At 42.7% G+C, this 24,020-nt stretch overlaps 2 protein-coding genes across 3 annotated transcripts in view; one reads left to right on the top strand and one right to left on the bottom strand.

Annotated features, from left to right (window-relative positions):
- rps6ka1 (ribosomal protein S6 kinase a, polypeptide 1) overlaps positions 1 to 1,506 on the bottom strand; it is a gene marked incomplete at its 5' end in the record, with an annotated part of 44,209 nt that extends 42,703 nt beyond the window's left edge. The window contains one exon of the mRNA XM_084013645.1: positions 1,363 to 1,506. Coding sequence (XP_083869771.1) covers positions 1,363 to 1,506 — 144 coding nt within the window. The remainder of the gene's footprint in view (positions 1 to 1,362) is intronic.
- cnksr1 (connector enhancer of kinase suppressor of Ras 1) lies at positions 1,361 to 23,261 on the top strand. 2 transcript variants are annotated; one of them, XM_084013642.1, is made up of 22 exons: positions 1,361 to 1,556; positions 2,806 to 2,963; positions 4,731 to 4,933; positions 5,255 to 5,339; positions 11,271 to 11,312; positions 11,436 to 11,555; positions 14,246 to 14,305; positions 16,175 to 16,243; positions 16,359 to 16,484; positions 17,540 to 17,652; positions 18,420 to 18,441; positions 18,490 to 18,634; positions 19,024 to 19,202; positions 19,301 to 19,334; positions 19,438 to 19,613; positions 19,698 to 19,771; positions 20,102 to 20,173; positions 20,518 to 20,585; positions 20,908 to 20,969; positions 21,052 to 21,145; positions 21,423 to 21,607; positions 22,001 to 23,259. In XM_084013642.1, exons 1-22 carry the CDS (start codon positions 1,505 to 1,507, stop codon positions 22,448 to 22,450), a joined length of 2,589 nt encoding a protein of 862 aa, XP_083869768.1. In that variant the 5' UTR covers positions 1,361 to 1,504; the 3' UTR covers positions 22,451 to 23,259. The 2 variants fall into 2 exon arrangements, with proteins under 2 accessions (XP_083869768.1, XP_083869767.1); XM_084013641.1 differs by having other exon boundaries at positions 18,420 to 18,634; positions 22,001 to 23,261.
- Positions 23,262 to 24,020: the final 759 nt, after the last annotated feature.

Genomic DNA, 24,020 nt, shown 5'->3' with positions numbered 1-24,020 from the left:
ACAATATATATATATATATATATATATATATATATAAAATAAATCAAATCAATTCTAAATAGTGCAAGAGAAATAGAAAAACAGGAGATGAAAATTTGCAATGCAATACAATAGTCAGATCCATGACTATTGACAGATCCATTATAGCAACTAACAGCATTTCCCATCATGTTTTAATTCAATCTGCGCTTCTGCAAAGACAAATCCCAGGACTGGATTTATGTATGCAGTCTGACGGACGTTCTCAAAACGTAAAAAAAACATGAGCATAAAGTGAACCACACACATGGGGACACGGTGCCACTTTACTGGCTGGCATATAAATCTGACTCCCCTCTCCCTCCCCCCCTTTTCCCTTTTCTCTGTGTTCAAAGAGAATGACAGCAGGGGGTGCCAGATATCGGAGGGCAGCTCTTTCATGACTACAGCTTTTTCATCAGGCGGTGCCCTTTCCTTGAGGGGCAACATTCAAATGCAGAAACGTTTCACAATGTATACGGTGAGACATTAACAATAACTTCAAAGTGCACTGGCTCACAGCAGAGATTCATTCACAGGATCTCTTAAAGGGCTAGACACGATGTCACACGCATGATTTTATTCCCCAAGAACCTATTATATACCTAACTGAGTAATAACACAAACAATGTTTTTCTCCCTTTTTTGATAAACATTATTATTCATGAATCATTCCTTCAGTAGCATGCTTTATAAGCATTGAGAACAATCAGCAAGCAGAAACGTTCTGCTGTAAAACATAATAATACAATCAAAATATTGATAAAGTTGAGGCAGTGTTTTTATTTTTTTATGTTTATGTTGGATCCCAGAAGTCACCACAGTTCAGAGGATATAATAGGAAACATTTCCGGAAAAAGTCCCAGCAGAGCAGCCTTAGCAGTGGCCTTGGAAAAGAGGATTAGGTCTGCTGGTCTGGAGAATAAAGTATGTACCCGCTTAAGACTTGTGACAATTCCTGGAAAGGAAGAGGAAATGCCTCAGAAACGTTTTGTATTTCTCAGAATAGGGGATGAAAATTGCGTCTTTTATTTTCTTATTATAAACTAGGCCTCTTTATGTCATTAAAAGGGTTTTCTGTCTACATTGGCACTAACCTAGCGTTATAACATGGCTATTACATTACAATGTCGGTGCTGTTATTGTGTCCACCACACTGCTGTGTAATTAGGCGCCTTCGAGGTGAATGTGCAGGAAAGTCAAAACAATAAGGGAAGTTGTGAAGCCTTAAAGCCGCAGCACCTATTCTATTCCTCCAGGTAAGCAGGGGGGGGTTGGGAGGGAGGGGTCTTTGCCGACGATCCCCGCTGACAGTCCCGTATTGGCTGACAGCGGGACTCCTACCTGTACCTGCGGGAAGGAGTGCCACTCGTCATCGTCCGACTCCGCACCAGGGTCAACTTTTCCTCCTTCCAGCAGCCCGTAGACGTAGAAGTCGGCCAGGACGCCTTGGAGCTGAACGAGCGACTGCAGCAGGACTCCGAGCATGGAGCCGATCACGTCGTGGAGCGAGGAGAGAGTCAGCGAGTGGCTGCGGGGTGAGGATCATTCTGGTGGGGGCTGGTGGTGTTTGGTTTGGTTTGTTTGTGTTGTTTCTCTTTTCTGTTTTTTTCACGCCTTGATCGCTTCACGGCTACTTTGGCTCGGACGGTTGGGACAGAAATAGAGGCGTCACGCAAATCCTCTTGGAAGTGAAAGGTGGAGGTGGAATGAGGAAGTGGGGGGAGAGAGAGAGAGAGAGAGAGAGAGAGAGAGAGAGAGAGAGAGAGAGAGAGAGAGAGAGAGAGAGAGAGAGAGAGAGAGAGAGAGAAGCAGCAACAGTATTGTTTTTAGGTCGGTGTCAATAACTCAGGTTTTTATTCTAGGGCATGTTGCGTTCACTGTCACATTCGGAGTACATTACATTACTACCTAAGTACATGGATCAAAGTAACTAAGTACATGTAAGTACTGTACTAAAAACAGTGCACAAAAGTAGAATTAAAGTATTTTATGTCCACTACTTTTATGCAACAGCTATAACTACGTGTTCATATAGTTGCTATCTGCAATCATCAGCGTTTAAAATATGGTGTGTGGTGGTGTGTATCCAATAGTGTTTAGTAGATTAGGGATGGGACGATAAGATTTGATCGTGAAACATAGAGACAGGTTTTTTATAAATGTATCCTTTATTTAAAGAGGGTGTTCTTATGATTTATGATCATCTTTTTTAAGATTATTTGATTCACACACAGAAGAAGATGTGCCTCTTATCTGTGATGCAATGCAAATATTTGTAAAAGTTTTAAGCATATTTTGATGATATTTTTTATGAATTTAAATTATTTTTGACAGGATAATCATGACATGACATTTATTTTTCTTCCCATGTCTAGCTAAGGTTACTCACTCGGACTGATGACAACATTAAAGCACCACACACATATTAATACATTATTAATAATGATCAAATAATGCAACAATATATCCATTCTGCATAATCGGTACTTTTACTTATTATTTTAACTTTAAGTAGCAGTTTTACTGAAGTAAAATGTTGGATTTGTACAGCAACAATGAGTATTTTACTTCAGTAAATGATATGAATACTCCTGCCACCAGTGACTATTACATGTAATAACACATTCATGTATGTTAAGCCCATTTGTGCTTTTATTTTGAGTCTAACTGTCAAACGTGTGTATTTGCCTACTTCGTCCTGAACAGCTGCTGATCTTCTTGCCTTTATGGCTATATCAGGATGTTGTTTTACACTGCATGTGGTGTTTGTGTCCTTGCTGCCAGGTCTGGATGCCCCCTTGCATCAGTACCCGGTCTCGGAGTGGTGTTTGTCGGGTCTGGATCTGCTCCAGCTGACGTGCCAGGACCTGGAAAACCTGGGAGTCCATAAAATCGGACACCAGGAGCTCATTCTGGAGGCTGTGGAGAAACTCTGCTCTCTGGTGAGGGAGGTGGAATCACGTGTGTTTGTGTGTACAGTGTGCGTGTCCATGGCAGTCCTCTGTGTTTCCAAGGCCGCTCTGCTTGCCATGTTGTTGTGGATGTTAATGTGCGAGGTGTGCTTTGGCTATTTACCGAGCAATCATTGCGTCGTCTTGTCCGTGTATGTTCTGATATAAGAGCACAGGGTGTATTTTCCTTTTTCTTCCACCATCACACTGTTTTTTAGACCCTGCTCTTGTTTGCACAGTGGAACCAGCAGTTGTTGGACAATCTTGCTCTAATCCCAGCCAGAATACACAAGTGCTCCTATTGCCATAAAAGTCCTGCTTCGTCCTCAGAGCCTTTAGCAACATGCAGTTTCAGCTCATTGCTTCACTCTGCCCTCCTGCCTTTTAAATCAGAATCGACCTAGTTAAGCGTTATGATAGTAAAATAGTCACGTTATTTCTCCACATCAAAGGACTCGTCATGCTTCAACTGCAACGGAAGCAGATTTAGAATACAAAGCTTTTGCTTTTGGCATGCACATTTCTGGGAAAGTTTGTAGTAGGTAAAAAAGTCACTTCCCTTTGATTCTCTATACCGTTGTTTCTGCTGCCTAATCAATTTCCCTCCCTGTCCACTTTTGAGAGGGAGTTTCAGGACACTTAAATTGCCGCGTTGGTGTGTGTGGGGGTGTTGGTGTGTTTCCAGAATGGCTTTTGTTTCATTGGAGGGACTAATTGAGCAGGACGGCATCAGGCAAGGTTCCAGCTCTGGTGCCGTAACAGTCTGTGAGCATCGGGCTTTAGGCTGCTTAAAGTGCTTGTTGTCGAATTGTTCAAGCGACTCATAGAAATAGCCATCGAGAGTTTATCCTAAAAAGAACCCACTGGTGTGTTAACGTGAGCCCGGATTTGAACCCACACACACACACACACACACACGGATGTACAGTTTAAATCTCGAATGCGTCTGCGTGTCTGCCTGCCTGTCTCGCTCTCCGTCTTTGATGCTCCGTGAAGCGCTAACACTGCGCTCATTCATAATAACAAGCATCAGATGCTCACATGGCGCCGGCCGAACACATTCAAGTACACGGTTACATAATGGACAAGTACAATGTCAACGAGGCCATGAAAAATTCATGGGAAACTGGATAATGGAGGATTGTTCCGGCTGGTTGGTGTGCACCAACAAAGCCTGACCGGTCCGAACCCTCTTGACCACCGATGAGATGACATGAGGGGGGGGGGGAGGGTTTGGCTCATTTGAAGTGTGTTAGAAGTATTATGCTGAGATTTAGTCTGCCAGTTTTTGGATATTGAGCTAAAATATCCACCTTTTTATGACATGATAGCGTATATATACTGTTAATAATGAGGCATAGTCCCCTTTAATATCCCTGGGCGTATCAGACCATTGTTAGAATGGTAAGTAAACTTTCAATACAGAAAGTTTACTTTCACTCTCATGAAAATGATGTAGACTTTGCTTGATGGTGTCTACCTCAATTTTCTTAGCTGTCACCGTTCAGCATTGGTAGTAAATGTCAAACATTGATGTCTGGCCATCAGACCGTCAGAGACTTATTTCAACACGCAGAATTTTTTTTCTTACATCCTTCAAAAAGGAATAGATTTATCTCATCCCATAAGAGGAAACAACACTAATTTCTCCACAGTTGTAAGAAGTACTGTCAGGAGAATGGCTTCCACTTGTAATAATTAACAGATTTGTGTATTACAGTGTGGGAGTATTATATTTGTGTGTGTGTGTGTCTCCAGACATACGGTATCGGTGGCGAGAACCTCCGTGGTCTGACGGAGAAGCTGCGCGCCGTTGCCCACACCCTCCAGATGGGCATCCAGGGCCGCTGGCGTCTCAACAGCTACGATGGAAGCAGCGCCACCAAGCTGCCCGTTGCCATCCTGCAGCTTGTAGTGGAGCTCATCACCTCGGCCAAAGGACTCTTCTCTTTGCTCAACAGGTTCGCAGCGAGGGAGTTATCTAACCATTACGTGTGCGGCACTCCAAGTTGGAGTTTATCCCGCAGTTATTTTTTAACTCACTTCTCTGCTGTGTCGTGGCTGTGTTGCTGGAGTTCATATGTTATAAGCATGGCTGCCAGGTTAAAGCCATATGCATTGACTTGCTGTTTACCTGTTGCCCCTGACACCTATCCATTTAACACCCACCCCTCTCTCTTTGCCCTCGCTCTTGACTTCCTAAGATTCTAAATTTGTCTTTCTTTCTTTTAATCACTGGAGTGAAACTCAACCGCCGTACTTGCTTGCTTGTTTTTTGCCAGGTATCAGATTTCCCAGCTCAGTGGATACACCACCAGTAAGAACATATTGAGCTACTGCAGGGAGCTGGGAGACATCGTCCACAAGGTTGGTCTATTTATGTCCATCAAACAGCTGCATCAAAAAGCAACGTTTCTCTTTCATGCAAACTGACTGGCTTTTCCTTTACTACTACTCTACTGCACATGAGGGCGTTTTATCTTAAGAGGAACCGCACACTAATAACCACGTTTCCAGGAGCATTGTCTAGCACTCAACTTCCAAAGAGGAACTACAACCTGATTTATTTTTCAAAACAAACCCTAAAACGCAGCAAGAAAAACAGAAGCCCTCAAAACGTCCTGCTCTGCAGCTTAGCCCGAGCAATGGATTCTTTATCTTGACATTCCTGGCATATTTGGAGGTGGCTGTGCCTTGAAGAAGAAAGCTCAGCTTCGGACAGCTCGCCAAAGAGGAGGGCAGGATTTAGTGTGGGTTCGCTCCTTCATGGTAGTATGAAATGTAAGGAAAGACGTGCGAGGGAAGGGAATAATCGCAAATGGATGTGGAGAGGGTGAAATGTGTTCGCAGGTAGTGGAAGGGACAGGCCTGGATATGTTGTAATGCCTAGGGGAGGAAGGGAGGGAGGGAAGGAGGGAGGGAGGGTAGGGCAGAGGGGAAGGCAGATAAAGAAGGAGGAGACTGGAAGAGGGATTGCACCGACTGCTAAATGACTTCTGACTCCTGGGGGAGTACAGGTCGCTGAATGAGCAACGGAGAGAGCAACAGGCAGAGAGAGAGATTATTAACTCTGAAAGGACGCCGTAGTGACATTAGACATTAAAGAAGTGAGAGAAGTGAAGAAGACGATGAAGAAGATAGAGCTACAGAGATGGCAACAGAATGGGAGATAATTAGAGAGAGGTAAGGAGGCAGTCAGAGGAGGTGAGAGAGGAGGCTCAGTGTTTAGAGGAGCTTATATATAGCCCTCTATAACCGGCTTTGGACGCCTGCCCAGCACGACAGGTACGGTTCTTACCTCTTTGATTGGATGAGGTGATGCTTCTTTTGCTGCTTTTGCACTTTTGTCCTACCTACTGTATTTTTTTTTTACTTTTTTGTTGTAATGTTTCTTTAAGGGGTTGATAATAATGTGAGATTTCATTCAAACAGCATGTTTTTACTGCTGCAGCTCTTTTCTTAACCATCCCAGATTGATCATGCGATAGAGCAGCTGCGGTCTCTGTGTTGGTGTACAGCAGCGGTGACATTATTCTTATGGACCAACGGGGAAGGAAGGAAGTATTGGTTTCAGAAAAAAAAACCTATTGAGCTTGCTGACTCCGATAGGATGTTTTTGTCGCTGCGAGGTGAATCAGATTTTTGGGCCTGATGGCTGTTGTTTTTTCATTCATTGTCACCTTGGCACGTAGTGAGTGATTAGTAAGTCGAAGCCTTGCTGCTTTTTGTCATCTGAGGTTGATCATCGTTCGGCAATGTCTGGCTATTGTTAGCTCAATTCCTGTTTTTGAGCTCTCGGCGCACACTTGTGCGTTCGTGTGTGTGCAGGTGTTTTTAAAGGTGAGAATGAAGGAGTTGGAGCATTCGGTCCAGTGAGCTCAGTATCTGATTCCATTCATAAAATAATGCTGGAAACGGATCAGCTATAATAACCTGCATTGTACCTGTTTTGACCTTGTGAACTAAAAGGTCAGTTTTGGACAGCTGAGAAGCCGTCACGCCTGTTTGAACAAGACAAGAGAGAATGACAAGTCATGCCTGTTCAGCTGTCATCATAACATTATAAACCTGCAGGTGAAGGCTTTGTAGAAAAACACTTGTAGCATGTAAAATACAGCTGTATCACATTACATAAACTCTTCTCCTATACCATCCACACTGTAAGCAGCACCAACCATTGCAAGCTATGGTCACAGCCTCTTAAAATGTGCCCCCGGCTAGTCGACACCCCCCCCCCAACGTGACGTTTAGACGCGGGTGTCAGGAGGCCGTGGCCTCATCGTGACGTCCTTTTCTGGGCAAGTGCTTCCACAGAAGCTTCACCACATCCCTCACACCGAAGAAAAGGACTCTTATTTCCTGTGTGTCTGTGTGTGTTCTGGCCTCCCCCCCCGAGGGCGATCAAGGTCAGCAGTCAGGTGGTGTTGTTGGGATCCCACAGCGGAGTTGTCAAGTCAAGAGTCTCGCAGCCGCACAGTCGCTCAGTCGGCTTTGAACCAGCTGAGCAGCAAGCGAAGTCAGGGAGAGAGAGGGAGAGGTCTGTGAAGTTGGATGAGAGCAAACAAGGATTTTGAAGCGTTACATTAAGGTATGTGCGTTTAACGGTGATTCTAAAAGAAAAAGAAAACATTTCTGGAGCAAATCTAACTTTTTAAAGCGTCTTGGACACAAGATCCTTAGATAAAATAATTTAATATTTATCTGTTAAAGAACTAGGAGACAAATCTATGGCTGTTTCTTCATTTATGGTGCTGTTATGTAATGCTGTATAACTTAAAACTGCTCTCTACGCAATGATCAGCCTCTCTCTATCAGACGACTTGTTTAAAGCTCAGGCGGAAACAATAAGAGGGCTTGAATGAAGATGGGATAAAGGAGTGTGCCAAAAAAGAAAATGAAACAAATGAAGAAAGGGCCTCACCTAGCGAGCTGTCAGAGGTGAATGACTATAACTTATTATTTATGACGCTGAGAAAGAGAGCACAAGAGACGGAGCGGTGACAGGACAGGACGAGAACATGCAAGTAAGACTCGGATGGAAAGATAAGGAGCAGATGTTAAAGAGATCCAGCATCTCCGGGTCTTTTTATAGTTACTGTGTGACCTGTTGGCAAATAGTAAGCATCCACTGGTGCGGGTCCAAGTGTGTAAACACACTCGGAGGAGCCAAACTGAACATGTCGGGGCTTGACTTTGGCGAGGCTTCCGAATAAATAAAAATAAATAAATGACACCAGTGTGTGCTCTCTGCTATGACATCTCTGTGTGATAGTTTCATCCCCTTTTTTAAAATTTTTACTGCACGTGTGTCCACGCACGTCTGTGTGCATTCACGTTGTCGTCCGCCTCTTTTCAGAGTGTTACACCCACACAATAGCTTGTCTTTGTTTCCTAGACAACGGTAGAGAGAGAACAGCTTTCAGGCACAGAACGCTGCTGCAAAGTTAGCACACCGCCTGATCAAGCCACACACACAACACTGCAGCTTTCTTCTTATCAAGTGAAGTTACTTGGCTTTCTCCGATCTTGCCCAATGAATCTCATTCAGCCCATTCTGCATTGGGGATTGTCTGCCATTTATTGACAGTCTGCAGCACAGCTGTGGCTAATATGTAACTACGGTAGCTACAATGAGCCGGAATAATCGGGTCTGTGGGATGAACTTTTGTTGTTTGGGCGCCGAGCTGCTCATATCATGAAATGTTTGGTGTTGGCTGCGCTAGAAAATTATGCTTTTAAGTGGGATATTTTGGTGGACTCAAAAATGAGGTTGTTCCACTTTCGTCGATGGAGAACTGAAAGTGGTTTTCATTGTACTTTATGATGGGATGCACCTTCAGTATTTGACTTAATACATTGTTGAGAGGGAAATGAATAGAAGGGAGCATGAACATGCTGGAGGCCGTCGGGGTCTAAACGCGTCCAACGCATTGCTCCTTTTTCTCATCTCCTTCAATGAAACATGACCTAAATGCAAGGCATCAACTGCTATATCCGCTTCCTGTTGGCTCTCTTGATTTGTGTGAAATGCAGTACCTTCAAAGAAATCAGGAAGTGACTATGTTTGCAAGCGATTGTGGCTGGAAGTGTAAATGTTTCAGGGCAGAAGTGTACCTATTGCCCACCTCACACATGTGTCATTTCCTGTAAAAATGAAATGCAGAACAGGTTGTAGCGCCGTGGGGAGGCCTCCGGTGATGTGGTTCCAAATAAGAGGCAGAGATGTGGATCGCTTATTTACGTCTGAAAGGCGGTGGTGAGATGCTGGAAAGAGAGAGGTGTTACTAGTGAAAGGAAAGCAGAAACGGTGGCGTATGGTCAGAGGTGGCAACCATATTTAAAACTCAGCTACTATGCCCATCTGGGATCAGATCCAGGCTTTAGACTCGTTCCTGTGATTGCTTTTACTTTATTTTTTGTTTCTTTTGCTATTTGTGGCACAAACTCCTCTTAGTGGCTAAAATGAACACCAAGGCTGGTTGCATCAACAAGGATGAATGTTTAAATCTCTTTATCTTTTAAACAAAAACAAAAAACCTCAGCGATACTAACTGTAAATGACAACCAAACCTTTAAATCTAACTTAAAACATGTTTCCAGTATTAACTTTAAACTTTCACTTAAGGAGGTCTCATTTTTATATTTTTTTGTATTTTTTTTTTTAGATGAATTAAGTGAAATATTCAAGTTCCCCAAAGAAATTTAAGAGATGAACCCAATTCTGTATAACGATGCTGCTGAATTTCTCTCAATTTCTTCAGTTCAGCAAGGAAAGTGTTACAAGGCATTATTCTGCAATGCAAGCGTTACACTCTATTCAATTTTGGTTTAAACTAACTATTTAAAGTAACTATTAACTATTTGTTTAATAACTGTTTTTTTTTATTTGAACTTTTAACAGGCTTAATTTTAAATTTGGATTCACCCATTTTAAACCTAGTTTTGCTAAAATAGAAAAAACAATATAAAATTAAAGATTGAATTGATCTGCAACCCAGCGTATTCTTTTTACAGATGCATCTACCCATGTCTGTTTGCACTTATAATATATTTTTTTAGGAAGATTACAGCAATTTTCCTCTTTTTTGTTTTGTAATGTTGTACCCTCAACGATGGTGTTCTATTTCAAATATTTGTCCTTTATTCATTTATTTCTGCTGTGAATGAAGCCCTAAATGACTGGCTAGCCAACTGCTTTGTGGTCAAAACAAACATCTGAACATCTCAACATGCAGGTTCTCTCAAGTATCCCCACTCCAACACACACACACACACACACACACACACACACACACACACACACCCAGCAAACAAACACCAAGCAGACACGTCTAGCTGACCAGCGGTCGGGGCCTCTCCCAGTCGTACCCCTCCCACCAGCCTTGTGTCACCGCTTTTAATAAGCCCAGCAACCAAACCCTGGTGAGCCCTTGTTACATTTCACAGGGATTAGTTTCCCCTTACAGTCCTTTATGTAACTCATCGCATCATCACAAGTGCTGCCAATTACCTCGAGCAGTAATGGTATGTGGCATTACTTTGAGTTTCGATGCCGTGTAAACATCTTCTCTTAAACCTCCCGTCGTCATCCTGCTTTATTCCTGCAGGGCCGAGTCATACGGAGCTTTATCAACCCCCACATCCCGGCCGCAGATTAACAAGTTTAGTCTCACTGATTCTAGTAACCGTGACACTGACGTCCTGTCGCACACGCATGTGCGCTTGTGGGGATTAGTGTGAGCCCCTCGGGTTACGTGGTCATTACGCACCACAAAATTGATTGGCCTCTTACTGGGCTGTAAATGTTTTACAATATGTTATTTTGTGTTTTATGTCCTTCTTTTAAATGTATTTATACACAAGCACTGCTGTGATAAAAGTCAGTCAAATGCCATTAAAGGACGGGAGTAAGGTTATCTATCCTTTCATTTGAATGAAATATCGTTGTGTCGGGTTCTACGGACTAAACAAGCCGCAGAAAACGAACAAAACCACACCATAGTCATTAAAGTCATTTAAATGAGAATTGGAATATTTATTATTATATTGCAATTTAAAAAAACAATCACAGTTCGATTTTTTATTTTGAAAATGAGCCCGGAGTGATGTCTCTCTCTTTTGCCTCCCGTTGGCTTTTCACTTCCCGACTCATGCTGTGAAGAGGAAATAGGGCGAGTTTTGTGTCAGATTGTCTCATTTCCACAAATCAATTACAGCGAAAAATAAAGGCAGCTGTGGTGTCGGTTTGGTGCACAGTTTGTATGGAACTCATGATGTGTTGTTTCACTCATCCAACAGGATACCACCGTCTATGAGAAGGAAAAGGACATCATATCTATAGTAAGTATTTGTACATGTTTTCTTACTCTACATGAAAGTCATTTTGGTTTCCTGTATTAAGGATTGATTGAGATATTCCGTAGCGTATTCCTTTAATGAATGGTGGTTTGTTTCATCCTCTAGTGCCGTCAGCTGGTGTTGGTGTGTGATGAGATCCTGAATTCCAGCCCCGAGGGATTTCTTTCCCACACTGCTCAGCTGGAGAGTGTGGACCTGGTGCCCGTGTTACCTGGTGATCAGCTGGTAAAGCCTACTTGTTCTAGAACTCCATCCTTTTGTCTTCATTCAGTGAACACCCAATGAGATGTCTAGTTTTATGCTGAGGATGCAAATTCTATTTATCATATTAATTGCTGACACTTTCCCCTTTACTATATATTGTATCATATACAGTGTAGCAAATATAAGGAATTTAAAATGTAATATTTCAATTGTACAAAATTTTAAATCAGAGGTTCGGGGGTTTCCAGTTGTCCAACCATTAAAATATTTGTTTTGTTTCACTTTTAATTGCTAGAAATGATCCATTTGATTCTGTCTAAGAAGTATAGCAGACATGATTAATTGATAATAATGGATTAGTGGATTAATGAAGAGTTGGGAACTATGTTTTGTTAATTGATTTTACCAGCAAAAATGACTAAATATTTAGTCTCAGCTGGGTCTTATCAGCTGGTAAAGTGTTTAGTTTTGAATCTGATGGGCATTTTAACTTTTTTCATTTATTGAGAAAATTATCATGAGATCAATCTTAGTCTCGATCATTATCTTCATATAACATGTTGTTGTAACATAAAACAACAACAATATACTGCAGGCCAATGGCAGTAATAATAATCGTTTATTAAATTCTCCATCAGCTGTTAAACCCACTTTTTAACTCTTTCCGAACGGTCTTCTATGTTTTCCTGGTCCCTTCTGGATGTCTCTTTTGTTGGTTTCATCCGTGCAGCATCTTACCATCTCATCCTTTTTAAAAAATCCAGTCAACCCTTTATGGCTGTGTCTCATTTTCTCTCACTCTCTGTCCTTTTTCAGCTCTCATTTTCTGCTTTCATCACCGCCTGCAGATTCCCATCATCATTTGGTTCCGCTCGTCACGTCTTTCATCTAACTCAAGGTTCTCCCTGTACCCATCTCTGTTCCTTTTGACTCTCAACGACTTCCTGTTTCTGCCTCATCTCCTCTCTCAAAGCCTTTCCCCTTCAGTCGGTACATTCAACAATCGTAGCTCGTAATCCAGCGCGCTTTTCAGTTCTAAGTCTCATTGTGCTCGCTCACTCTCTCTCTCTTTCTAATCATCTCCAGTGTGTGGTCTTGAACACACGTTTTTCTAGCTTCACTTCCTCACCTCTGATGGCGTTTGTGTCCATAGACTCATAATTGTATGTGTCTGTGCTAAACTGTTGTGGGTGATTCTTCACAACTTCCTCGAAGGTGGATCGTTTGAACAAATGTGCTCATCAACAAAACCCCATTGTCAGAGATAACGAGGTCTGACCTCTAAACGTGTGAAAGTAATGGGAACTAAAGACAGAAAGAAAGAGAAGTGAGTGGACGTAATAATTGTAATTCACAGAATGTACAGAACATGATGTACATTTGCTTAACTCCTGAAATTAATCTAAAAGCGACAGCTTGCTTTTTCCTCTTTTGTTTTCACTGCAATATTTAATAGAGGTATCTATTCACTGTGTCACAAAGAGGTCTGTAATCATTTTCACATGCAGCGAGAAACAGACTCAGACGATATCCGCGTGCATTGTTGCCAAATATGTTATTGAAATCCATAAAACACTTAGGAAATGGTATATGACACAGATGTTCAGGCCCCCTAGGGGTCTGCAGAGTTACTGCAGGGTGTCCCCGAATTTTTTTGATCCTTAACTTTCTTCTTCCAAAAATTTAAATATGTCCAAAAATACACCTTAACATGAATACAACCTATATAAGCAAATATAAATATTCCTGTTTGTTTAATGTTATGTTGTTAAATTGTGATGGAGAAATGCCAACATCGAATCAACAATTGTCTGTCAACAATTATTATTTTAATGGCTTAGCATTGTATACATACATCATTATAAAGTACTGTTATACATGGCACTATAGGCCGCACTAAACATCATTATTGGCTTGGTTTAATAAGGAACACACTTTTGATAGGGGGTCCCTCCACCGGGTCACTATGAGTCTTGGGGGTCCTTGGCCTGAAAATGTTGAATACCTCTGATATATATACAATATAAAGTAGTTGTACACATTTAGAAGGACTTTGTACTCATTGATGCTGTATTTGTCTACAATTATAACTTCTGAGGATATATTTAACATTATTACATCTGTGTTTTATTGTCATCACTATGTTAATACATATTGATTATTGGCCTATTTGTTGTGACTTACAAATGACATACAGGAGCTTCATGGCATTTTTGTGGTTTACATTTAAATTTCAGAGCTTTTTAAATGCTGTGATGCAAAGCAATGCATCGCAGCCAGTCAAACTTATACGTTGATGGATTAATAATAATGAGACATCATATGTTGTATATTTAGAAGTGATGGGAGGAAATGGTTTCTTTCGGCTCGGCACTTTTTCAGTTCAAAGTTGAAATCCATTCATGCTGCTGTGGGCATGCGTTTGGTATTGATTGTGTGATCTGGGCTTTCGGGCGTGTGATTAGTTGGCTCTGATCCCCACGCCCATTACCACTCCAAAATAATCAATCATTCAAGGCGAGCTGAGGGGTAATTACAGGCCGAACAATCAATACATCTAGAGATCAGCATCTACAGCGACTCCATCACTGATGACAGCAACAAGATAGACATGTTTATGTGAAACATTTTGGATAATTGTCATTCTGTGTCGAGTTGCAACATATGCATGTTTTTATCGCCCTGAAATGTATCTCTCTGTTTCTCTTTAGGGCATTGAGATTACGTCCACGGGCTCCAGTAACCACTACGTGACCGGGACCGCCGCTGAGGTCAGACTCTCTCATTCGCATTCACTGTTGATTCGGCCTCCGCATCCACACAGCGGCAACCGTCTCTGTGCTCTTGACCAATCCTATGAACAGCAGCTTGACTCAAAGCTCTGCTCCTCTTGGACTCCAACAGGTTAACTTCAAGTGTAGCTTGTGGAGTGTAAACAGGTAACAAGCTGTGACTCTGTGGCTCAGAACGCTCGTTTCCACCTCCCCTAGTGGAGGGTATTGATTTGCGCTCGTCCGTCTGGGTTTCTCAGCAAGAGAGAGGAAAAATAAAGGAGAATGATCTGTTTTCCCCTCTTTCAAAAATATATATCAACTCTCTTAAATTTTTGTGACATTTAATATTCTTTCAGTGGTTGTTTTCAGAATCAATTGTGCTCTGCTCTTGTTTATTTGGCTTCATGTATTATGGAAGCATGAGCTCTGGACTGGAAAGAAAATCCCCTTGGAAGTAGTTTTGTTTTGACGGATTACTTTTTTTTAGCTGTTGGCTTATCTTTCTTTGATTCGCTGCTTTGAAATTGAAACCAATCTGAGCCCCCCTGCTGGAAATGCATTGCATCGACGTTGCTGCTGACTGCAAACTGCATGTAGAAAAACATCTACATGACAAATCAAGTTTTGGAATATCTATGTATGCATATTAGTTGCAATCGTCACTGTACACTAGCTGATGGTTAAACTGAACCACTAGGAATTCTGCATAAAAGCGCCTCGAGCAGAGATACATGGTTTGCTCAAAAAAAAAAGAAAAAAAGAAAGCTGGAGATCAGTTGGATTAAAGGGAGCTTGTAAAATAAACTCCGGAGCGATGGAACGATGGGGGAGTGTTTGCTCGCTGGAATGAGGAGGGCTTCTAAAATGAAATCGAGGGCAGCGCTCCCGTGAGACAGAACGATGGAGATGCGATTTTTCCATGATGTCAACGGCAAAGTACCCTCGGCTCCCCTGCTACTGCAGTTACCTCCATCAGCTGACTAGGATTTCCTCAGGACATTAGGAATGATACTGTGTCCTCAGTTGATCCCCCAGAGGTTTCTTCCTTTTTTTCCCCATTTAAAGGGTTTTTAAAGGGAGGTTTTATTTATTCGATAGAGGGACCCGGCACAGAGGATGTTGTATGCTTTACTGATTATAGAACCCTCCGAGGCAAATTTGTTATATGTGGCTATATACATACCATGTCATTCAGTTGAATTGAGACAGTTTTATTACTTCAGATTTTGCTATTTCTTTCGATACTTGTAGTTGTATGAGATAATTGAGGCCAGCGCTGGATTTTAGAGGGATTCATGGTATTATTTCTTGATTATTTCTGGTATTTCATTAGCTGGATCAACCAAGAACATAATTCGTGGTTGCTATTTGCTTCTTATTTTACTTTTTTCCCACAACAATTGATTTATCATAATATAATTGATGAAATAAAGTTAATTTCAGTCGTAGAGGATTTAATTTTAGAGTGTTAAATCATTTCTACATACAAAAGCACTCTAAAAGTTACAGGGATAACTATTATAAAATCTATTATTTTTCTTTTTTTTATATTCTATATCCATAGTAGGTAGTCATCGGTCACAGATCGAATAACAAGGTATAAAAAATATTAATTAATTAATGAATACTTAAAACTTCCACTCATATACTGTGTATAACAAGAATTTAAAAAGCCCTTAATACCTAGAAAAGAGTATCCCTCATCCACAATGTCAAAATACATAGTACTGTACTACAAACACACTGATACTAGAAGAATAGCAACATTTGTCCCTAAGAAGTAATACAAAAAGTGACACTGAACAATATTCAGCTGCATTTGATTCATTATGAGTCTTTATTTGTGTCGTTTGTCTCCCTTTGCAGCCGACCTCGGATGCTTACGTGAAGGTATTGGCTGGTGATGAAGTGATTCAAGTCAACGACCAGATAGTGGTGAGTCTTATAATATACACACACGCCTGCTTATATGTTGCACTGCTCTGTCGCACTGCTTAGCGGCCCTCTCAGCCTTTAAGTCTTAACCTGATGGTCTGTTTCGCTCCGCCAGGTGGGCTGGAGTCGAGCTAACCTCATCAAGAAGCTGCAGGAGAATCCCAACGGAGTGACTCTGGTCCTGAAGAAGATTCCTGGGTCGGTGCGACGCAGGAACCCTGTCCAGATCTCTTCCTCGCAGGTCATCAACTCTATCAATTTCTATGAATTTACTGTATTTACCTTCGTCACAATGGAACCTGTGTTCAGCTGTAGTACAACCTAGGACTTTTGCTTTGGAGATATTAATAGTCCCCAGAGGATGATGAGGTCTCTTATTTGTGTAAAACCACACACAGGAAACATCTAATTTGCATTGCCTTGTGTTCTATGTTTGCTTAGAAGAATAGCAGAATGTGTTTTGGACAGAACATCAGGACAAAATGATGCATATGATCAGCACAGTTACTCATGACGGGCCCACACAGGGACTTCAGCCCATCTCAGGAATGACATTCTTCTTGTTTCCTCCTACTTTGCCTCGGAAACGTGTGGGCTCGGAAAAACTTAATTTGGAGATTGTGTAATCATGCACAAAGCCATTTGAAGTAGCCCCAAGCCAGCTGCGTTATTGTTTGCACACAGGCAATTTTGATTTCATCGCACATCGTTTCAGTTGAGGATGATCGCACCCAGAGGTGAAACATCAAGTCGTCTTTCGGAAACCACGGTTGATGCCGGGGCGACCCTGAAGCCTCGCTGTCACGAGAATCCTCCCTTTGATTTCCGCTTAACATCCCTCTGGATCCATAAATGATCTCAGGAGTCACTATGGCGACGGTTGTTTGTCTTTGAACTACACGCTTTATTACAGGCTGAATCAGAGACACACACACACACACCCTTGTGACTACCATGTTAATCTCTGGTTGCAGCTGTAAGAAAACACACATAAGGAGATGTGAATCAGCTCCTTATTGCTTTGAGTTTCCCAGACTGTGTGTGTGTGTGTGTGTGTGTGTGTGTGTGTGTGTGTGTGTGTGTGTGTGTGTGAGTGTGTGTGTGTGTGTGTGTGTGTGTGTGTGTGTGTGTGTGTGTGGGCATCAAGTGAGTGACTGGAGACCTGAAAGCTGCAGTTACAATCCACATGATATCCGCCTCCTTTACCCTCCGCTAACCCCTCAATACACACACCGTTTAGTTTGTGTATTGCAGTGGACACTCACATGCTTGTGTTTCTACTGATGTCTTTTCCAGAAGGAGGAAGAGGAGACAGAAGAGAGGTCAGAGGACGAAGAGGACGAAGAGGCGAATCCGAGGCACTCCATATTCGAGAGGGTCGCCGCTTCTGTCAGGTCCCTGTCTTTCAGGTGAGAGCATCGATTCGCTTCTATGCCAAACTAGCTTTACGTTAAATGAGCTGTAATTATTTGTCTTTTGAGCGTTTAGATGAAAAGTTTTAGGACTTCTAAAATACATTATGTCTTGAATATGAAGTGCTTTCATTTCCTGTATGTAACCGATGAAAGAGTGTGAACCTCTGCATCTCAGAGCAGGTTGGACATAAGTTTGGGTCACTGAACTACAGAGGATTTACTCAACAGAGCCCAACCTCCCACTCACCCTTTTGACCTCATTAATCTGCCAGGGCCCCGGTAGGTTTGCGATTAGGTCACGCTGCAAATGCCATAAATTCCACCGTCCACAACCCACGGCTGACTGGAAATGAGAGACAAGGAAGGGATGAGCAGGGAGATGAATAGACGAGGGAGAGACGATGAAAGACACAAAGAAGGGGGAGTTTAAAAAACAAAAAAGGAAAACGGGAGAAGGGAGGAAAAAAAGAGTGATGGAGAGGTAAAAGGAGATAGTGAGAGGTGATGTAGAGCAGGCGTACTCAGACAAATGGAAGGAGTGGGCGAGGATGGTGCATTAAGGGTTGTAAATAATTCTGTAACACTACAACTCCAGTCTAAGGAAGGAAAAACAAGTAGAACATTTTGACCATTAAAAGGTCATTTATGCTGTTTAAGCTCAGACCAATGCAGCTGAATCTCAAATGTCAGACGCTCCATTCTCTCAGAAGCGAGTTGTTTTTTGATCAACGCTGTGATCTGTTATGTGTTTCCCATCGCAGGAAGGCCATCCACGGGCCGGAGGTGCAGCAGCAGCAGCAGCAGCAGCAGCAGCAGCAGCAGCAGCAGCAGCAACAGCAGCAGCAGCAGCAGCAGCAACAGCAGCCTATGGGACAGGAAGAATCAGAGTTGGCTGCTGACAGAGAGCTGCAGGAGAATCTGACCCTCACTTCATATCAAAGCAAAGAGGGGGCGCTGTCACCGCTGTCGGCCTCAGGTAGGAAACACGGGAGGAGCTGGGGCCTTATTTCACCTCTCAGTGTTGTATACAAATGTGAATTTTCAGTTTGTAGGCTCAGATTTCTGAGCCTAATTCACTTCTTTATTTCTATTAAAGGAACAGACATTTGAGGATTAGGGTGATGTTTGTTTGCAGTCTCTGTTGATATTAAAAGAGGAGGTTAGATGTGTTGCCTGGATACAGTGGCGTCGGTTTGTTTGAATGAGTATTAAGTGTAGATCTTTGACAGCTGACACTAATTCAACATGAATTATGACGGTGTGTTAAATTGCTTTTCCTTCACTTTTAACCGTGAATACAAATGCTAGGATGTACCATGCTGGTTCCTGCAGGATGATCACATGCGTGTGTGTGTGTTTTCTCAGGGGACGGTTGGGAGAGTTGGGACGGTTTGAGGCTTTCCCCGGGACTGAGACGAGACCGGTCTCCGTCACCCAGAAGTCCATCTCCCTTTGGATTCGGCTCGTTCAGAAGCTCTTCGCCTCAGGGGGTCGACCCGGATACAGCCAGCATAAGTTCCTGCCCTGAGATGGTTGGACACACGGTGAGAGAAAGCATTATGACACTCACTGTTGATGTTGTTCCAACTACATTTGAATTAGAAACACAGTAAATGAAACTCTTAACTGCTTGTCATTTCAGGGTAATAAGGAAACAAAAAAGAGCTCTACTAAAGGTAAAAGTTCAATGTGTAATACTCAATGAATCAAAGCATAAGTACTAGAGTTTGAGAGCAGAATGGGGAATAAACATGTTTTGACGTCCCTCCGTTCCTCCAGGAACGTCGACGGCTATGAGTCGGCGCCGCGTGTCCTGCCGCGAGCTGGGCCGACCCGACTGCGACGGCTGGCTGTGGAAGAAGAGGAAGGAGAGCAACGTCTTCCTCGCCCAGAAGTGGCAGCGCTTCTGGTTCATTCTCAAGGGGCCTTCCCTTTATTGGTACACCAGCCAACAGGTGGGAACAAAACTGTGAGTGTCGTTCATCCAGACTATAGACGATTTAGCTTTACCTATAACTTTTGTTTTTTTCTCTCTGTAGGATGAGAAGGCAGAGGGTTTTGTCAATATAGCCAGCTACGACATAGAGAGCGCTGGGGAGCACAAGAGAAAATAGTAAGTATGACCTTAATGATGAATCATATTCACAGGATTTTTTACTTAACAGAAACGTTATTGTCCCTATGTACAGTGGATGATCTGTCTCGGTTGGATAAGCAACATAATGTACTCACGCAAAACATTTTTCTAAATTGTGATGTTAAAGAAAAGGCGCCTATTGTATCTCAATTCATGGAATCTCATGACAAAAGTGTTGGGGAAGGAGAACTCCTTTTGCATGTGTATCTGTATTTGCACAAGCATGATGTATGTGTTGTCATTTCTCTGTGATGAAGAAATTCATGTTTGTGCCTCTCTCCATCTCTTCTCTCTCTCTCTGCAAAGCGTGTTTAAAATGTGCCACCAGCGATTCCACAACTTCTTCTTTGCAGCTGACAACGTCAGCGACATGAGCAAGTAAGTTGTCTTTCTTACGCCTTTTCCCTGCACTTAAACAGACGGGGCGAAGGCAGTTTAATAATGCAAGTTTACCTTCAGTACTAAACTTCTTACATAAACGATCAGCTTTAATATGCAGCTGTACTTCATTCATTCATTGTTTGCTAACAGTGAGCTTGTTAGAGGTGTTAAATCAAACAGGTATGCACTGCCCCCTACAGTTGGCTTTTCAGGATGCTGTTTTTTTTTGGTGCTGTTTGAAGGAATAATCACTTTTGTTGAAATTTAAAGCTTAATCCTAAAAATGACAGAAATTGTGTATGCTTTGCCTGTATTGTCACAGCTTATTTCCCGTTCTCCAGGTGGATTAACTGTCTGATTATAGCCATACAGAAGCATAAGAAGAACTCCAGCCCAGACAGTGAAGAAGGTGGGGAAACGGCCTCCTTAAACCTTTATTTGCACTATTAATCACCAAAAGTGATTCAGTGCTGATGCATGATGTAGTGTAGTGTTTCTTCGTCATGAAGAAGACACCTCACTCTAAAAATCTATCAATGTAATCGATTTAATATATTTAATATATTTTCACCAGGCCGATATAACTGGAAACACAGGATGAAGCCTATTTACTGTTGCTATGGTTACCTGCGGTTTGTTATGGGATTTAATCCAGCCTGCGAGCCAGTTAAACATATGTTTTTAATATACATACATGATGTCTTATGGCAATATCATCCATTCACCGACAGAATGTTACAGTGAGACTGAATCAGAGAGCGAGACTTCCCCATCGCCACGCAGACGAAACAAGGTGGGTACAGTTCCAGGTTTGCACCTGCATGAACACACACCGTTTGGAGGGCTGTTGCTTTATTTCATCTCGTCTCATCCAGCCTCAGAAAGTGCAGTCCCACACTCTGCCTCGTCCCAAGGCGAAGACGAAGGTGCCGTTACCCAGTTATGTGACAGGGGGCAGCAAAGGCACAGGTACGCGCCGCCAAACCCTCCCAGCTCTTTGCTGCTTTTTCCATTTCTCTCTCAATGAGTCATTTCTTTAATATGGGAAAGCTGCATCCCTCTGATAGATGTTTTAATAATATGTGAGTGACAAAATGTGTTTTCTTGAATCGACCCCCAGTGGATAAGTTCACCAGATAACTGTAAACAAATAAAGTTGCCAACCAAACCCCCGACTGCTCCATTTTCAGTTTTATTCATGTCTCTCCCTCCATCTTTTTATGCTCTTCCCCGTCGGCGTCTTCAGACGGAGGACCGGTGGATGAGATGGGCATGATGATCAACAACATAAAGGAAGGGGGCGTGTCCCTGATCGGCCACGAGCAGCCGTTTACGCACGACCACTTCAGGAAATCGTTCATCCGACGCAACAAGAACCCCGTCATCAACGAGAAGGCGCACACGCTGCGGGCCCTGCAGAGCACGCTGAAGGTGGGTCCGGTTTCACCTCTCTGTGCGAACACACAAACCATACGGTGACATGCTGACACAGGTCAAAGTGATTTTAGCACTGGCCACGAGATAAGATAAGAGAATCATTCATTAATCCCACAGCAGGGAGGTTTACTGTATTACAGCAGCAGAGAGGATGCAACAAAACTGAAGAGATTTCCTTTCTTTTGACTGGAGGTCAAGAATTTATTATCAAATTACTAACTGTTCTCAAACAGTCAGAATCAGGAAGGCAAGGCATTTTGTATAGCACCTTTCAACAACAATTCAAAGTAAAAACAAGAATATTAAAGGAATAGAAATGTCAGTGATAGTATAAGAAGTTCATAAATTGTATTGTTTGTCTTCATGAAACCCTGTTTCCCTCTGCAGGCCAAGGAGCTGGAGCTGCTGCAGATCAACAAGCTCTTAGAGGACTCCGACTTCTGTCCTTCAAATTACCGTCAGTGGAAGCAGCAAAACGAGGAGCTAGTTCAGGAGATCGAAAAACTGGCGGCGCTCAGGGCCTCCAAAGGGGCGGACAGCGCGGCGGTGCGGGACACGCCCACCGAGGAGGTTGCCTTGGAAACCGTCGCCACGGAAACAGCCGCCACAGAAACAGCCGCCACAGAAGCGGGAGGCGCGTACAGACTGAGCCTCAGCGACGGGGAGCAGTTGGTGGACGCGGAGACGTCTGACGTTCTCCTGGAGATCCCCGAGGGTTCTCGGAGCGGCAGCCCGCTGTTAGAACTCTCCCTGGGGTCGCTGCAGGATTCCATAAATGAACAGCTGAACGAGATGGTGGAGAGCGGAGAAGCCGCCGAGAACTACTTCTACATTTAAGGGCCACGATGGAGCGGTCACATGTTTTTTTTTTCCCATGCATTTCACCGTGTCCTCCACTGACAGTCGCCATGGAATCAGCACTTTAATCAAGTAGTGAAATGCATCGGTGCAGATTGAGGCCCAGATTCGCTCACAAACAAACAAATACAAGTTTACAACAGAGAAAAAGAACATGCCAAGTGTCAGTCCGAGTTGAGTTTGTATTTATGGGATTCTGAGGCCGTCTGGTTCTCCTAGCGATGGATAGAACAAGTACAACTAGAGTAGTGTAATATAAGCCGTGACTCTTACAATGTGATATGTAAATACAGTTTTACTATAAATACTGTATGTATTTGTTTATTGACATTACCTTAATAAAAGGTATACATTTGAAATACTTTGCACAGAACGTTTGCTTCAAAAAGACTGTTGTTGGCCAAGGTGATGCTTTTCCTTCCTGTTTGAGCCTTCTTGTCCCCGTGGAGAACACTGTGTATCAGCATATGTGGGCAAATGAACCATATAGTAGGGCAGTATGACAGTTCTGGCTCAGTGTTCCTTGCTGCCCAAGGCTGCTATGAATGCAGCAAGACGAGTGCAAATTACTGAGAGAGGGCCTTCTCAATGTGATATTGATTGGTTTAATAAAAAGGGAGCGTGATCACTGAAATGTGTGGTGAAGTTCCTGGTAAACATCAGGATGACTGAACGGTAATTCAGGTAATTCTGGTTCTCTTTACGTGTATGGGATTAAGTTGGTAGATTATAAAATGCACCCCTTTACATGTTTATGTCCGTATCCGTCTTTTGTGCGTGAATTTGAGCACGTCAAGACTTTTCTAAACTGGATTTTAGAATGTTTTGCAACTGTATCAGTACAGGGAGAGTTCTGGTCACTCCTTTAAGAGGAAGTTTTCTTGTATAGCTTTCCCCAGATCTGTGCCTCAACAAAACCCTATCTCTGAGCCCCACTCCCAACCTCAGGGCCATGTTTCACACGCATCGCCAGCTTTGAGGCCTTATATAGGCATGTGTGGACCCTTTCAAATCACGCCTAACGAATTGAAATTGACCACAGGTGGACTCCAATCAAGGGCTAGAAATGTCTCAAAGGTGATCAGGAGAAATGGGAGACACCTGAGCTAAAACCTCAAGTGTCTTTTTCGAGTATTGAGTGTGGATTCAATGAATTAAAATGATTTTAGCACAAGGCTGCACCATTACAAAATGTGGAAGAGTTGCAACAGAGAGTGTATCTATTGGTATGAGGACACACACACACACACACACACACACACACACACACACACAACTGAATTTAAAGACCCACTTGTTCCACTGAAGCACAACATTAACTGCCAAATTCTGTTTGATTGAATCCATTTTCCCAAACTGTTTTAATTCCATTCCACCCACTGCCTACATTTACTGCCCTTTGTTTCTTCAACCATGGCAAATTAGTGACTCAGATGAATGCCAACTTCACCACGATGAACTCCTGCTTTCAGCTTCACGTTTTGCCTTTTCCCGCTAATCACGTGCTGAACGTCGAAGTCGTGATCCGCTCACATATTCAAATTCACCG

The sequence above is a fragment of the Eutrigla gurnardus genome (assembly GCF_963514095.1).
Source record: "Eutrigla gurnardus genome assembly, chromosome: 7".
NCBI lineage: Eukaryota > Metazoa > Chordata > Actinopteri > Perciformes > Triglidae > Eutrigla > Eutrigla gurnardus.
Note: the sequence above shows the minus strand (reverse complement) of the source record. Positions and strands in the feature narration are given on the sequence as shown.